This window comes from Geospiza fortis, unplaced genomic scaffold (assembly GCF_000277835.1).
Source record: "Geospiza fortis unplaced genomic scaffold, GeoFor_1.0 scaffold153, whole genome shotgun sequence".
Classification (NCBI taxonomy): domain Eukaryota; kingdom Metazoa; phylum Chordata; class Aves; order Passeriformes; family Thraupidae; genus Geospiza; species Geospiza fortis.
The window spans coordinates 735993-752898 of NW_005054498.1; the positions used below are offsets into that span (position 1 = coordinate 735993).

The 16906-nt window shown below is 56.6% G+C and overlaps 1 protein-coding gene across 2 annotated transcripts in view; it reads right to left on the reverse strand.

Moving 5' to 3' along the window:
- The window catches only part of ARSG (arylsulfatase G), a 23770-nt gene extending 8391 nt beyond the window's left edge, over positions 1-15379 (reverse strand). The window contains exons 1-8 of one of the 2 annotated variants that reach the window (XM_005428672.2): positions 14620-15379; positions 14133-14320; positions 13321-13368; positions 13130-13241; positions 12638-12775; positions 9932-10122; positions 9062-9142; positions 3944-4052 (exon numbers count right to left, since the gene is read on the reverse strand). In XM_005428672.2, coding sequence (XP_005428729.1) covers positions 3944-4052; positions 9062-9142; positions 9932-10122; positions 12638-12775; positions 13130-13241; positions 13321-13368; positions 14133-14320; positions 14620-14822 — 1070 coding nt within the window. In that variant the 5' untranslated portion in view covers positions 14823-15379. Of the gene's footprint in view, positions 1-3943; positions 4053-9061; positions 9143-9931; positions 10123-12637; positions 12779-13129; positions 13242-13320; positions 13369-14132; positions 14321-14619 lie in introns of both variants that reach the window. The other variant, XM_031063344.1, reaches the window with a different exon arrangement.
- Between the last annotated feature and the right edge of the window lie 1527 nt (positions 15380-16906).

A 16906-nucleotide genomic window follows, 5' to 3' on the forward strand; every position in this document is an offset into this window, starting at 1 on the left:
TGCCAACCCCTGCCCTGGCAAGAGAGGTTTGGCACATAAAACCACTCCAGCATCCTGCTGCCACCTGAACACCATGGAAAAGGGCCTGGCAGTGCCCAGGGACAGCAGCTCCTGCCTGTGGGACAATGGGCATCCTGATCCCCCTGGGCAGGAGGGGCTGGGAGCGCTGCCCTGCTGTGGTGGGATTGACATGGTGGGATTGACATGGTGGGATTGGCATGGTGGGATTGACATGGTGCTGGGCGCCCTGGGCACCATGGGGCACAGAACCCTGCCCTGCTGTGGTGCTGGGCACCCCGGGCACCATGGGGCACAGAACCCTGCCCCACCATGTGCTGGGCGCCCCGGGCACCATGGGGCACAGAACCCTGCCCCACCATGTGCTGGGCACCCCGGGCACCATGGGGCACAGAACCCTGCCCTGCCGTGGTGCTGGGCACCCCGGGCACCATGGGGCACAGATCCCTGCCCTGCCTGGCCTGCAGCAGCTCTGCCCTCACCCCCCAGCCCAGCCCAGCCCCACGCTGCCAGCACAGCCAGGATGGTGCAATCTCCTCCCTCAGCACCCTCCTGACCTACTTCTTCCCTGCCCTACTTCGGGTTGGGGCAGGGAAGGGCAGGAGCGCAGTGGGTGGCTCTGACCATAATTAACCATAATTAAGAAGAGCAGACGAGGCAGTTTTGAGGCAGTTTTGTGCAGAGCCCAGCGTGCAGGTGCTGGTCTGGGGTGAGGCATCAGCGTTCCTGTGCTGGCTGCAGCTCCCTGGCCCCGAGGCACGCTCACCCTCGCTCACCCCTGCGCTCACAGGTCCTGAGCAGGCTCTGAGCCCCAGCCAGGTGTTTCCATAACCCCAGGGGAGGAGGAGATCCCTGCAGATGGGAGAGGCCCTGCCCTGCCCAGCCCTGGCTCTTCCCGGGGATCCCTCTGTGTGCTCAGGGCTCCCAGCCCCTCCTGCTTCATTCCCTCCCCATCACCTGGGGGGGTTCAATGTCCCTGTGGGGCTGTCCCCGAGGGGACAGGGGCACAGAGAAAAGCCACCAGTCCTGTGAGCACCTCCGTGTCCCTCTGTGTCCCTCCACACTCCCTGTCCCACCTCAGGCCAGGGCTGGTGACACTTTCCTGAGCATGACCCATCACTCACACCCCCAGGCTGGTCCTGTGCTGCTCCCAAAGAGGGGGTGCCCCTTCCTGATGCCAGAGCATCCCCTGCACAGCTGGGCACGGTGGCAGTGCCAGAGCACCGCCCTGCACAGCTGGCATGGCCCCGTGGCAGTGCCAGCCTCTGCTCGGGGGGGACAAAATGTGACTCCTGTGACTCCCACACAGCCGCTCCCCGAGCACCTGGAGCGCTGCACCTGCCTCTGCTGCATTTCCCGATCCCCAGCTGTCCAACCTGCCAGGCTGGAGCTGGGAAACGCAGGAGATAAGATCTTGGAGGAGATAATCAGAATTCCTGGGCTTGGAGGCAGGGCCAGGGGGATGGGACTGGGACGGGCACTGATCCTGCTCATGCTGCCCCAGCTGCCCGAGGGGGTGGCAGCTCTGCCCCACAGCCCAGGGATGTGGAGGGGAGGCCACAGCTCTGCCCCATGGCCCGGCGATGTGGAGCGGAGGCCACAGCTCTGCCCCACGGCCCGGGGATGTGGAGGGGAGGCCACAGCTCTGCCCCACGGCCCAGGGATGTGGAGGGGAGGCCACAGCTCTGCCCCACGGCCCAGGGATGTGGAGGGGAGGCCACAGCTCTGCCCCCCGGCCCGGAATCAGAATTCCTGGGCTTGGAGGCAGGGCCAGGGGGATGGGACTGGGACGGGCACTGATCCTGCTCATGCTGCCCCAGCTGCCCGAGGGGGTGGCAGCTCTGCCCCACAGCCCAGGGATGTGGAGGGGAGGCCACAGCTCTGCCCCACGGCCCGGCGATGTGGAGCGGAGGCCAGCACAGGGTGCTACGTGCTCCCCATCCCCTCCACCAGCCACCAGTGACTCAGTTATGGCTCAGACCTTCCCCTGCCTGCAAACACGCAGAGCTGCCCTGGGGCTGTGGAACGAGTGAGTGTCTCCTGCTCATCTCAGGGACCTGGGAAACAGCCAGCACTGCCCCAGGGCCCACCAGTCAGGACCTGCTCCCAGCAGCTGGGACATTCTTTCCCAAGAGCCAGCAACCCCTCAGCCCCAGCACCCTGTGTGCCTCAAGGACGAACAGGGACAGGGCATCCCAATTCCCAGTGACCCCCAAACCCTCCCAGTGTGACCCCAGCCCCATGGGGACCCATCAGGGATGAATGGGGACAGGATATCCCAATTCCCAGTAACCCCTCAGCCCCACCACCCTGTGTGCATCAAGGGGATGGGGACAGGACACCCCAACATCCAATAACCCCTCCAGCCAGACCCCAGCACCATGGGGACCCATCAGGGATGCACAGGGACAGGACATCCCAATGCCCAGCAACTCCTCCCAGCCTCAGCACCCTGTGTGCCTCAAGGATGAAAGGGGGCAGAACATCCCAATGCCCAGTGACCCCAAAACCCCTCCAGCCAGACCCCAGCACCATGGGGACCCATCAGGGATGAACAGGGACAGGGTATCCCAGTTCCCAGTAACCCCAAACCCTCCCAGCCTGACCCAGCACCGTGGGGATCCATCAGGGATGAAAGAGGACAGGTCATCCCAATGCCCACTAAGCCCAAACCTTCTCAGCCTTACTCCCAGCATCATGAGGATCCATCAGGGATGAAAGGGGGCAGAACATCCCAATGCCCAGTGACCCCAAAACCCCTCAGCCTGACCCCAGCACCGTGGGGACCCATCAGGGACGCACAGGGACATTCCCCCTGCCCTGCCCCAGCCTGTGCCCCACACCTGCTGCCCAGGAGGGCTGTAAGGGTGGGTGCAGCTGGCACATGAAGGGCTGCAGGTGCTGCAGGGAGAGGGGCAGTGCAGACCCTCCCCTTGCCCTCCTGCAGGGACTCCTCTCCTCACAACCACTCCCTCCTCCACACAAAGCCATTCACAGACCGCAGAGCTGCCCCCTGCTCCGTGCTGGGCAGGGAGAACATCATCATTTGTTAATTATCCAGCAGCACACGGAGCCCGGTGGTGGCTGCGAGCCCCAGCCCTCCAGCCTCACAAAAAGCCCTTTCAGCTCCTCTCAGCTGAAGCATTCAGTCTTGGAGAGGACAAAAGTACAGCCTGGCACAAGGCAGGGGACAACCAGAGCAGGCAGCTGCTGCCAAAATCCAGGTGATGGCCTGGGTGGCAGCGTGGGGATGGGGGGGTCCCTCCTTTCGGGTACCTGTTGATATTCGCTGCTCTGAGATGTGCAGGATGTCTCTGCTTCAGTCTGCGCAACTGAAGAACGAGTTTGGACTTTTCACTTTTCGGTCTTGAGGTTGTTTATTAATTCTTATCTATAAAATTTTCTTTCTGCCCAGCCGAGATCTGCTCAGCAGGGCAGCTACGAGCACTTTGGCTGCTTCTGAGGCGATATCGTATTTTATACTACAAACTACGTATATCATATTTACTCTTAATTCCCAATACGTATCACCTCTGTTAGACAGTGCACTTCTACTCTAAACCAATCCCCAAGTGCCAACATCACAGCAGCAAATGGAGAACAAGAAGAAGAAAGAAGAAGAACTAGACACACCCTGATTCCTCCATCTTGTCCCCAAAACCCCCATACCAAAAATCCCAAAATCTACATTTTCACCCTGTGAATATCTTATTATTACACCATTCAAACCTGTGTGACTTTCACGTCCTCATACAAAGCTGGTAACTTGCTCCAAGGGTCAAAATCAAATCCCCAGGTGTTCTGGGCAGCGTGCCAGGGTCTCTGAGCCCCCGGCAGGGTTCTCGGCAACTCTGGACATCCAAAGGGATGTGCTGAGTTCCCACACCTCCAAATGGGGCCACCCCACTCCCAGAGGGGCTCTTACCTGAGGAGAGCCTGGCTCGTCCTGCTGGCAGGGACATGGCCAGGCCAGTACACCAGGGCTGGCACCCTGTGCCCTCCTTCCCAGGTTGTTTGCTTGGCTGAGCTCCCACCTGCAGGAGAACAGGGCAGTGCTCAGCATCCTGCTGATGCTGGAAAAACTCCTGAGGCCGGAGTTCCCCATGGAAAGGGACAGTTCAGAGGCAGAGATGGGGTGAATTACCCCAAAGGAGAATTTGGGGTGTGAATTACCCCAAAGGAGGTGGTTTCACTGGGCCAGGCAAGGGAGAAGGACTGCAGGAGCTGTTCAAAGGGGAAGGGAAAAGAAAGGGGTCTCAGCTGGGCACTGGGTTGTGCTTCTCTGCTCCAGTGAGTGATGAGAAATGCAGCAGCTGCCAGAGCCATTGCATTTCCATCCCCTTCTGATGCCAGGTGAGAGAATGGAGCAGGCAGGAGATGGAAGAAATTATTCCAGGGGCTCCTGTCCCCTGCAGGGCTCAGCACCAACAGCTCCCCCTCCCCTGGCTGCTGGAAACCTCATTAAAAATGCCATCCTGCTAATAACCCTCCTGCCAATTAATGAACTGATCCATCCTCTCCCTGACAGCACCCAAAGCACTCAGCCCTGCCCTTGGGTTTGAGATGCTGCCCAGTCCCTTCCTCCACCTGCAGTGCTGAGTACTAAAATCGGGGTGCTGAGCACCAAAATCAGGGTGCTGAGTACTAAAATCGGGGTGCTGAGAACCAAAATTGGGGTTCTGAGCACCAAAATTGGGGTGCTGAGCACAGAAACCGGGGTGCTGAGCACCAAAATTGGGGTCCTGAGCACTAAAATTGGGGTGCTGAGCACCAAAATCGGGGGGCTGAGCACAAAAATTGGGGTGCTGAGCACCAAAATTGGGGTGCTGAGCCCCAAAATTTGGGTTCTGAGCCCCAAAATCGGGGTTCTGAGCACTAGAATTGGGGTGCTAAGCACCAAAATTGGGGTTCTGAGCACTAAAATCGGGGTTCTGAGCACCAAAATTGGGGTGCTGAGCACAGAAACCGGGGTGCTGAGCACTAAAATCGGGGTGCTGAGTGCCAAAATCGGGGTGCTGAGCCCCAAAATGAGAGCCCCAAGCATCAAAAGGGCTGGAAGGGGATTGGAGAGCCTCAGCCTTGGCTGCAGCCCAAAGGGCCCCAGGCAGCTGGAGAGGCAAGGGGTGGGAATGGGGCAAAGAGAAAATCCCGAGGCGATTCACCGAGCGAACTTCCCAGGAGCAGCCTTTGTGTGCTGCCTTTCAGCGTGCACATGGCAACGGCGCTCACCCCGAGCCATTTCCTGGGGGCACGGCCAAGAGAGCCCCTGGGATGTCCCCTCGGCTGTCCCCTGGGCTGTCCCCTGAGCTATCCCCAGCCCTGCTGGCCTCCCCAGTCCCTGCCCCATGCTGATCCACGCCCCCAGGCAATGCTGCCCTGCCCACAAGGACACCAATGGCACAGGTGCCACAAGGACCAGCCCAAGGAAAAGTTGCTGACCCTGGCACGGACTGAGCACACTCCCAAATTCCCCACCCAAAGTTTTGGGGTTTCCCCCAGACACCCCAGGAAACCACAGCAATTAATATCAAGCCCCATCTCTGCACATAAATGAAAGAACTCATGCTCCTGGATGCGTTTGCAGGGTTTTTCCAGGCATGGTCAGGGGGCTCTGGAAGGACATCAGACGGATATTTCCTGACCAAGCCACCCCAGCACCTCTGGTCAGGTCAGAGCAGCCTGGGATGAGGTCACATTAACACTTTGGGAAGTAAACAGGGCTGAAACACCCAAACCCAAGCAGGGAATTTTCTCCAGAGTGGGGATGATGCAGCCCTGCTGCTGTGGGGACTTTCCAGGCTTTCCAGGAAAGCTGAACTGTGCATTCCCGTGGCGGGATGAAAACCTTGGGCCCACCACACACACAGCAGGTCCTCAGCACAGGGACACCAGCTCTGGAACTTCCCCAACCTGCCTCAAAACATGCCCAGCATCACATCCCCTAAATGTTTTTCTCTCTCCCAGTATCCCTCCCCTTGCTGGACTTTTGACCCCAAGGTGGGAGAGGAATTTGTGGGGGCTGTGGGAAGCACAGAGGAAGGGGCAGCACACACGGATCTCCTGCTCTCTCCCATCTCCAGTGACCACCTGAAATCAGTGGAAAACACCCCTGGAATTTAGGGCTGGACCCTAAAACAAAAGATGGAGCTACAGGAAGCATATAGAAACATGCAGAAACATAGACACATGTAGAAACATAGAAACATGTAGAAACATGTTGGAAATGTATAGAAACATGTTAGAAACATATAGAAACCTGTAGAAACATATGAAAACCTTTAGAAACATATAGAAATGTGTAGAAACATATAGAAACATGTAGAAACATGCAGAACCATGTTGGAAATGTATAGAAACATGTTGGAAACATATAAACATGTAGAAACATATAGGAACATGTAGAAACATATAGAAACTGGTTAGAAACACATAGAAACATGCTAGATACATGTAGAAACTTGTAGAAATATATAGAAACATGCAGAAACATATAAAAACGTGGAACATATAGAAACATGTTAGAAACATACAGAAACATGCAGAAACATAAAAACCATGTAGAAACATAGAGAAACATGTTGGAAATATATAGAAACATGTTGGAAATGTATAGAAACATGCTAGAAACACATAAACATGTAGAAACATATAAACATGTAGAAACATATAGAAACATGTTAGAAACATATAGAAACATGTAGTAACATGTTGGAAACGTATAGAAACATGTTAGAAACATGTAGAAACATGTAGTAACATGCAGAAACATGCTGGAAATGTATAGAATCATGTTGGAAATGTATAGAAACATGTTAGAAACATGTAGAAACATGTAGAAACATATAAACATGTTAGAAACATATAGAAACATGTTAGAAACATATAGAAACATGTTAGAAACATATAGAAACATGTTAGAAACATATAGAAACATGTTAGAAACATATAGAAACATGTTAGAAACATATAGAAACATGTTAGAAACATATAGAAACATGTTAGAAACATATAGAAACATGTTAGAAACATATAGAAACATGTTAGAAACATATAGAAACATGTAGTAACATATTGGAAACGTATAGAAACATGTAGAAACATGTAGTAGCATGCAGAAACATGCTGGAAATTTATAGAATCATGCTGGAAATGTATAGAATCATGTTGGAAATTTATAGAAACATGTTAGAAACATACAGAAATGTAGTAACATGTTGGAAATGTATAGAAACATGTAGAAACATGTAGTAACATGCAGAAACATGCTGGAAATGTATAGAATCATGCTGGAAATGTATAGAATCATGCTGGAAATGTATAGAAACATGTTGGAAATTTATAGAAACATGTTAGGAAAATATAGAAACGTAGGAACATGTGGGAATGTATAGGAACTTACAGGAACATAGAAACAAATAGAAACATATAGAGACATATGGAAACATATGGAAACACATGAAAACATAGAAATAAATAGGTTTGGTTGGTTTTCTGGCTTTTTGGGGTTTTTTAGCCAGGGAGCAGCCTGTCTTGCCTGCCCTCCCACCCCTCAGGGGCTTTTCCCTGCCCAGGAACAATCCCCTGGGTTGGGAGGGCTGAGCATCCCAGCCTGGCATCCCTGGGCAGTGCCAGCCCAGCCTGGCATCCCTGGCAGTGCCAGCCCAGCCTGGCATCCCCAGGCCAGCTCTGCAAACATCCTGCAGCCACCAGCACAGGGATTTCCAACCCACCCTGGCCCCGGGGTGTTTGCAGCCAGCTCGGAGCGCTCTGCCAGCCCCATGCAGATACTTGCATGTACATACCCAGCAAAAACTGACAGTAAGGTTAGGACTGAGTCTTTTGTCCTTGGGTGTGTTTGGCAGCCACCTTGACATCTTCAGTGTCATGCTTTTTATAAGCTACAAGAACGTAAAATTTGGTGGGTGATTGGTTGATGATTTATCATCACGTTTTGTATTTTTGTTTGGGTTTTTTTTGGGGGGGGTAAGTTCTGGGGTTAATTCTGTGTTTGTTTGGGGGTGGTTGTGGAGTGATGATGACGGTTGGTTATTGTTTTTGATACTAGGAAATACAGAGGAAGGTTAATTGAAAGTATTGATGACAAGGGCTTTGGATAATGGAGGGATATATGGTTTAATTATTTGACAAAAAAAAAAAAAGGATGCGTAAAATGGAATTTAAATACTAGTTCCTCCCTCCCTGCCAGGGGCTCTGCAGGGCACAGGGGCGGGAAGGGGCCGTGGTTTGAGTTCTGCTCGTCCTGTTCTGCACCATCTGCTCGGGCTTGTGACCGGGGGTTGCTCAAGAGCAACAACCCGGGGCCGGCAGCGGGGTTTGTTTACTAGAAAACTGAGGTTACGATTCCATCCCCGGGGCCAGGAGAAGGAAGGGCTCTGGGAATGGGACTGAGCCAGAGCTGTTTGCCCAGGGAATGGCCACGGCGGCGTGGCCAGGGTGTCAGGAAGAGGAGGAGGATGAGCCTCAGTGCTGACCCCGGGACTGGCACGTTAACTCCGCGTAATACAAGCAGAAGTGGGAAACGCCTGACTCATGGATGTTTCTGGCTGCCCCGGCCGAAATAAACCCACCAAGCAGATGGCTTGGCAGGAAAAAGAGGAAAAGGTGAAAAAAAAAAAAAACAAAAACAAACCCAAACAAAACAAAATAAAAACCCAACAAAACGGTGGAGAGAAAGAAATGCAAAGTCCCGGGGTGTGGGGAGGGTGGTGGGTGCTCTGCTCTGGGGGCTGTGAGACCCTGATGGGGCGGATAGCAACATCCCATCTCCAAACCAGCACAGTCACCCCAAGCTCCGGGGTAATGGGGGCCCAAACTTACCCCCCCACAGCAGTTTTGGGGGAAATTTGACTGTTTGAAAGAAAAAAATTAGCGCTGGGGTGTGTTCAAGCCCAGGGCAGCAGCCAGGGAGAGGCTGGGGTTGATGGAATGCTGCCCGTGTCCCCTCGGTGGGCAATGAGGGCTTTGTGGAGCAGCCCCCCCTGTGCCCCCCGGGAACTGGGACCCCCCCACGCTGCCAGGTTACCTCTCTGCCTCTGCCAGGCACCCACGAATGGCCCTAGGCGTCCTGCCAGCTCACACTTCTGTGCCCAGGGGCCATTGTCACCTGCAAGAGAAAGAAATGTCCCCATGAGGGACACCAGGATCACAGGGGACACCCAGAGTGATGGGGTAGGCAAGGACAAGTGACCCTTCCATCCCTCTCTGCCACCCCTGTGATGCCTCCCCAGCGAGCAGGAGCAGCTGGTTGATGGGTTTTGGTTTTTAGCAGTTTGTTTGCAGGGTTGATGGGTTTTGGTTTTTAGCAGTTTGTTTGCAGGGGCTGGAGGGCAGCCAGGGCAGGGCAGGGGGGGCTCGGTGCCGCCAGCTCCGGGTGTTAATGAGCGGCCGAGCGGTTCCTGTCATCAGGAGCAAGACATCCTCATTAGGGAGGCTGCTCGGCGACACAGAGCGGATTTGGGCTTACCCACCGAGGTGGGAGCACCGAGGGTGGGGGACACCGAGGGCAGGGGACATTGAGGTAGGGGACATCGAGGGGAGGGGACGAGGGCAGGGGACATTGAGAGCAGGGGACATGGAGGACAGGGGACATCAAGGCAGAGGACACCGAGGGTAGGGGACACCGAGTGCAGGGGACATGGAGGCAGGGGACACCAAGGACAGGGGACATCAAAGCAGGGGATATTGAGGGCAGAGGACACTGAGGGCAGGGGACAAACACAGATCCTGCCCCCACCTCCAGGTGCAGCCCCCAGTGTCACCCCCCTTTGGCACAACACAGGAGCAGCGAGTGAGATCACAACTGTTTCCATCATTCTTTCCTCTGCCTCTCTCACTGCTCCTCTCCCGGACAGAGAACCCCACACCCCCCCGCCCTGCAGCGTCCCTGCAGTACCTGTGAACCAGAGCAGCGTGCTGCCCCTGCCCAGGCTGTCAGCTGCCTCCTTCACCCGTCCCACCAGCGCATCCATCTCCCCCAGGGAGGCTCCGTAGACGCCCCTGCCCGGGGCGGGGGGCAGCGGGGGCACCAGCGGGACGTGCATATGGGCCAGAGCCAGGTACAGGAAGAAGGGCTGTCCTTTGGCACTGCACAGGGGACAGACAGACAGTGTTCAGCCTCCAGGAGGTCACTGGGGTGGTGGCACTGCTGAGCCTGGGGACACAAACCCTTCCACTCCTGCCTCTGGAAAACCACCCCACGTACATCACCCAGCTCCAGGCACCCCTCTCCTTACAGGGAGGAAGCTTGGCTGAGCTGAGCCATTTCTCCCCTGCTGCTGCTTAAACCTCTCCCCACCGTGCCCCTGCTGTCAACCGTGCCCCCATTTGGGGTGGATTTGTCCCTTCCTCCATCTCCAAACTCTCCCTGCTGCTGCACCCACACACCTCCCTCCCCTCTCTCCGAGGGCCCATTTTGGCCCTTTCTCCCCCTCCCCAGCAGGTGCCCAGCCTGGTGGTGCTGCGGGCAGAGGATGTGGCACAGCAGGGCACGCACACAGCCCAGCACAGCCCGGGCAGCGCCACCAGCCCTGCAGCACATTCACCACCCTGCACTGCCCTGCACCAGCACAGGACACGTCCTGTTTGCTTGTTTACAGCTATATTTATCTGCTCCAACGAGCCTGCTCTTCCTCAGGGAGCTCGGAGGGGAAGGGTGGGATGGCCAGTGCTGAGGAGGGGCCGGATCCCGGGGCCGTGTCCCGGCCGTGCACGCGCCCGGCCCCATCTCTGCCTCCTGCCAGCTCTGCGGCCCTGCCCAGTGCGTGTCTGCGCTTCCTTCCTCTGCCCGGCACCCACCTGGCCTGGAAAATGAGTAAAAAAACCCATCCTGCCCAGAGCTGCTGGGGGCTGGAGCCCCATGAAGGGTTTTCTCAAAACCCCCGCTCCGGCTTTCCTCAAAAACGATATTTTAAAAACACCACGACCCTTTTAGGGGACACCAGAAGAGCCTCAGTGCCTCCTCCAGCAGGAAGCCAAGCCATGGACACCCCAAATCTGAGCCATGGGGCAGCATCTATCTCCCCTGGCATCTCCCTTGGCATCTCCCCTGGCACCCTGCCTGTCCCTGCAGGACGTGGGGGTCAGGAGAGCTCATGTGCCCCTTGCAAACGGCCGCTGTGAGACCTCTTCCCAAAGGATGCCAGAGCCCCTGGAGCAGGGAAAGCTGCTTCCCCTGGCCCCAGCATCCAGATGGACTCGTGGCAGTGATGCCCGGCTGAACATCCCTCTCGTTTGCCACACAGACACCTCGGAATTGTCCTGAAGATCAGGCGAACGTTTAATCAATAACTGAAGACAGCAGTCCCTGACTTTTGCTCCCACGCTGGCTTGTGCTGAGCAGTGCCACGTCTCACTGTCACACATTGCTCAACCTTGACTGGTGAAAAAAACACCGAGATGGCAAATCCGGTGTTCTTTTGTTGCCCTGTAATGAGTGAGTCAGGCAGGGGAAAACTGGAATAAGCCATCAAAGGGAAGGGAAGAAAAGGCAGGCACCTGCCTAATCCTGTTCTCCATGAACACAGATAACCCCAGCACACTTCTGGGAGTTTAAAGGTTTTTCCTATTAACCCGGAGCTTACACACTGGGTTTCACAGCCACAGAGAGCCCTGGCAGTCCAGAGGGGTGGGGGTTTGGCAGGAGAAGGGGCTGGTGCTGCCCCACAGCCCAGAGCCTGGCTGTCCTCAGCATCCCAAACGTGGCCAAGCCACCCCATGGCCAACCCTTGGTATCCAAAGGGACAAACCACATGTTTTATGCAACAAAACAGCGCCCAGGTTTATAAAGAGCCATTTGCCCATGGGCTGCTCCCTGCCCAGCCCTTCTTTCACCTGTGTTACACAAACCTTACCCCAGGACCCGCCTTCCCCGGGCCTGCGTTATCCCGGGATGCAGGCAGGGATGGGCTCGGGCAGGGCTGCCCGGCAGCGCTTCCTCTCCTCGCTCTGCAGGGAGGCATTTTGCAAAGTCACAGCTCGTAATCCGCCAATAATGGGGATTAAAATTACACAAGCCGTCAGCAGGGCTCGGGGGCCTCGTTCGGAGGAGCCACTTTGCTCCTCAGGGACAAACAGAGCCGGGCACTGTGCTCTGAGCCTGGGGGAGGCAGATCCTGAAGCCCAGCGATCTCCGGGTGCTTTATCCCCAAAATGGATCCAATCTCACACACGGGGCGTGTTCAAACACCTCTGGGTGCTGTTCTGGTCCCACCCTGACACCACTCAGCGCCTGTTGACAGCCCCTGCCAGCACTTCACCCCCATGGAGGCACCTCCACCACCCCATTGCCACCCCATCCACAGGATGCAGGGATGGACAGACCTTGGTGCACATTCCCCCCGGGAGGGAGGCACAGCCCCACTCAAAGGCTTTGACTTTGCCCCAAAACGATGGTTTTAAAAACACGCAACCCTTTAGAGGACACCAGAAGAGCCTCAGTGCCTCCTCCAGCAGGAAGCCAAGCCATGGACACCCCAAATCTGAACCATGGGGCAACACCCATCTCCCCTGGCACTGCACCAGGGTGATGCAGAGGAGCCCTGCAGTGACCCAGGAGCTGTCCTAGCTAAGGGGACAGACAGGGGACAGTGGGTGGCCTCACCTGGCCCTCTGGATGAACCTCTCTGCCTCCTCTGCGTAGCGCCTGGCCAGGCTGCCGAGCTCCACGGGCTGCTGGACGATGGTGACGTTCTCCAAGAGAGGCAGGGCAACCTCTGTGTAACAGTCCTTCCTCGCCACCCTGCTGGGAAAAGCCACCCCAGGCTTGTCACAGAGCAGGCACAGAGCCTGGCTGATCTCCTGCCTTCCAGAAAGCCAAGGGAGGCAGGGAGAACAAGGGGAGTGGTGCCAATGTCCCCATGGCACGGGGGGAAAGGGGGTGCACAGAGCATGAGGGGAGGTGACCACAGGCCAGGGCAGTGCTAAGGGCTGGGGGCACTGCTGCAGACACAGCCCAGGGCAGGGGACACTGCTGCAGACACAGCCCAGGGCTGGGGACACTGCTGCAGACACAGCCCAGGGCTGGGGACACTGCTGCAGACACAGCCCAGGGCAGGGGACACTGCTGCAGACACCCAGCTCCCCGTGCCCGTACCTGGCAGCGGTGCTGTGCTGTGGGCAGGGCGGGCAGGGGGGCAGGTTGTAGCCAGGCGTGTCTGTGCAGCCCATGTCGTGGCTGTAGGGGATCCCAAAGTAGTAGTCGAAGCCTGAGAGGAAAGTGAGAGGGTCAGCAGGGTCCAGGTGGCCACAGGGCCCTCAGCCCATCCCCTCTGGCACAGCCCTTACCACGGGAGTTGGGGTGATGGTGGCCGTGGTGTCCCAGGTGCCATTTGCCTGCATGGAAGCCACAGAACATCATTTCAGAGGTGGCACAGCCACCAGCAGCCCTCACCCACAAGGTGCCCGCAGCGCTGGGGGCTTTAATCAACCTACAAAAAAGGTTCCTTGTTTGTGCTGGCTGCCGTTCCAGAATGCCATCTATTTTTGCAGAAAACCCAGCAAAAAATGCATAAGGTATCTCATGGCTGTGCAAAGCGAGTGTTTCCAGCCTTAAAAGGCTCTTTCATGTGTTTGTGTTCTGAGCAGACAGCTCCCTCAGCCCTCCCTAAACCCAGCTTCATCCCCTGACCTCCAGCACGCGCTTGCTCCCACCAAACACGCTGATCCAAGAGGGAAAACTGCAAAAACTGGGGGGGAGTAGAGAAACAGAGGGAATGTCTGCCAGCACAACAGCAGGAGCTGCAGATGCAAAGGGTTTGTGCAGGCTGAGGGGGACCCACAGTGACAGGAGGGTGCCCAAAGCCACCGGGCCAGCAGCACTGCCCGTGGTGCGGGATGCAGGATGGCAGAGCCAATCCTGTTTGCTAAGGAACACCCAGCACATTCCTCAGGAGATAAAGCAATGAGAGATTAAATGGAGAAGTCTGGATTTCCGGCAGCACCCTTGAAAAGGAAGATTTTAAGCTTGGCATTGCAAAATGCAGGGGGGATGTGTGAAATCTCTCTCACGTGATCCTTTAGATTTCCCTTTCACTGCCAGCATTTCAGCCAAGCACCCCTGGCACCTCCCCAGCTGCCCCTGGCACTCTGGGCATTACCTATGGCCCCTGTGCTGTAGCCAGCCTCCCTCAGGACCTCGGCCAGGGTGGTCTCGTTGCGGGGGAGGCCCCCAAGAGAGGAGATGGCAAAGTTGTGGGTGACCCCGTTGCGCAGCCCCAGGCGCCCCGTGAGCAGCGAGGCGCGGGACGGGGAGCACGTGGAGGCAGCTGAGTGGAAATCCACAAACCTGCAAAATGAAAAACCCTTCAACTCATGACATCCTGTGTGCCCTGCCCCTCCCTGCTCCCCTGGACACTCCCCCTTTTGCTCTGTGGATGAGGGTGAGGAGTGGCAGATGAAGGCTCCAGCAGGGATGGATGGAGCTGCACCCCAATACGCCAGGCTCTGGCTGCCCTCCCCATGCACCCAAACCCACACCAACAAAAATCCCTCACCTGCCAGTCCCACAGGGCTGAATTCCCCTGTGCTGCAGGACAGAGCAACCAGGGGTGCAGGGTGAGGGCAGGGAAGGGGCACAGACATTACCTTGTTCCTTCAGCAGCCAACTGATCCAAATGCGGGGTCTCCTTCGTCTCTGCCCAGTTGGCGCCCAGATCCCCCCAGCCCACATCATCAGCCAGGATGATGATGAAGTTGGGCTGCCTGCTCACCACACAGGGAGCCCAGAGCCCCACCAGCACCAGGGTGGGCACCAGCACTGCCCACGGGGACAGGGGTGGGGTCCCCATGGTGCCACACGTCCCCTCCTGCCCGCGTTGCAGCACCGTCGGTCTTCCCCAAACTGCCCCTGCTGTGTCCCTGCGGATGCAGCTGAGCTTTCCAGGGGCTCTGTCCCTTCCTCAGCTGGTCTGTGGGGCTGGAGCAGGGCTGGGGTCTGGGTGTGGAGCAGGGCTGGGGTCTGGGTTTGCTCCCTTGGCTGCCGACTGAGCTGCGACACCTCCTCCGCCTTTCACACCCAGGCACAGCCGATATTCCCGAAACCGGCGCCAGCAAAGGTGTTATTCTTAGAAGTCAAAAAACACCCTTTGAAGTCACTGTCACCCTATTTATATCTTTCCTTCCTTCCTGGTAAATATCTAATTAGACACCAAACCAAAGCGGTATTTTCCCCTCCAGGAGCGGGTTCGATCCGCAGCAGCTCCTCTCAGCTCCTCTCCCCTCGCCGCAGCCCGAGCGATGTTTGTGTCCAAAACTGGCTCCTTCCCTGCAGGCTGAGCCCCTCAGCCTTGGGTGGAGAAGAAACTGCTGGGGCTCTGTCAGCCCATCCTTCACCTGGTTACAGCATCCCCTGTGCAAGGGAAAGAAAATAGTCAGGACAGGGGAGTGCTCCTGCACCCCAGCCCAGGGCAGAGCAGCTTCTGCAGAGACCAGGGCAGGGCAGGTTCTCAGACACCAAGGCTTTGCCTTTGAAGTTGTTCTGCTGCCTGGTTCACAATGGCTCAACTGGAAAGGATGGGAATGCAGAGTGCCCCTTCCCTGCACCCGCTGCTCAGACTGGGATGGTTTCCTGTGCTCCTGCCATCCCCTGCTCCTGCCATCCCCTGCTCCTGCCATCCCCTGCTCCTGCCATCCCCTGCTCCTGCCATCCCCTGCTCCTGCCATCCCCTGCTCCTGCCATCCCCTGCTCCTGCCATCCCCTGCTCCTGCCATCCCCTGCTCCTGCCATCCCCTGCTCCTGCCATCCCCTGCTCCTGCCATCCCCTGCTCCTGCCATCCCCTGCTCCTGCCATCCCCTGCTCCTGCCATCCCCTGCTCCTGCCATCCCCTGCTCCTGCCATGCCCTGTTCCTGCCATGCCCCGCTCCTGCCATCCCCTGCTCCCTCCTGCTTACCAAGGGCTTTCTCCCGAGTGCTGCAGCCCCACAAAGGGTTCATACAGGGCCCTGCCTTCGTTTGTGACAACTGGCAGGTGTCTGAAGCTTGTTGTCTGAATTTAGTTCTCGCTCCCTCTGCCCCACAGCTGCCAGAGCAGGAGCACAGCCCGGCTGCTGGAGGGAGCTGCCCCAGCGGTGAGGAGGCAGGAATCCAGATCCAGAAGGCAAAAACCCCCAGGAACAGTCAGGATTAAGCACATCCAGCTGCTTAGGGCAGGATTTGGCCTCCAGAGATGGAAAGGTTGAAGGACAAAGCCTCCAAGGAGCGATGGCAGAGAGGGAACTGTGGCAGAGCTCCATGGAGCAGATGGAGATATGGAATACAATGTCTTGAACACAAAGTTATGGCCAAAGGGGGATGGAGCTGCAGAGATCTGCCAAAATCCTGCTGGGTCCTGCACCAGGAGCTCTGCACTGGCTGTGGGGATCTGGGCTGGGCTGGGATGGCCAGGACCAGCTGTCCCCAGAGGTACCAGGAACGTGGCAGGAGGGACGCAGCTCCCATGGGATGGCCAAGCAGTTCAACACCCATTAACACAGAGAGGGAGAGTAGAGAAGACAATACTGGGAATCAGAAGAGAAGAACAGGACAGGAGGAGGCAGGAGAGGGAATAGGATGAGCCCCATCTGTAGGCCAAGCGGCTTGTAGCTTGCAAAGGGAATTATTCCCAGGTTTTGCTGTTCACATCTTTAAAAGCTTTGGGCTGTCACTTGGATCAGCAGCTCCTGGGCTGTCAGCAGAGCATTGCAGTGATCAGAGATGTGGCTCCATTCATAATTCATAGCCCAGAGTGTTAATTTCTGGAGGCTGGAGGCTCTCAGTACATCAGCTAATGGGGCTGAGCTGTGGGAGGGGGCTCAGCTCTGGGAAAGGCTGCTCAGCCCTGCCCCAACAAAGCCACAAGCTCAGGTCCTGTTCTGCACCCTCTGCATCCCCGC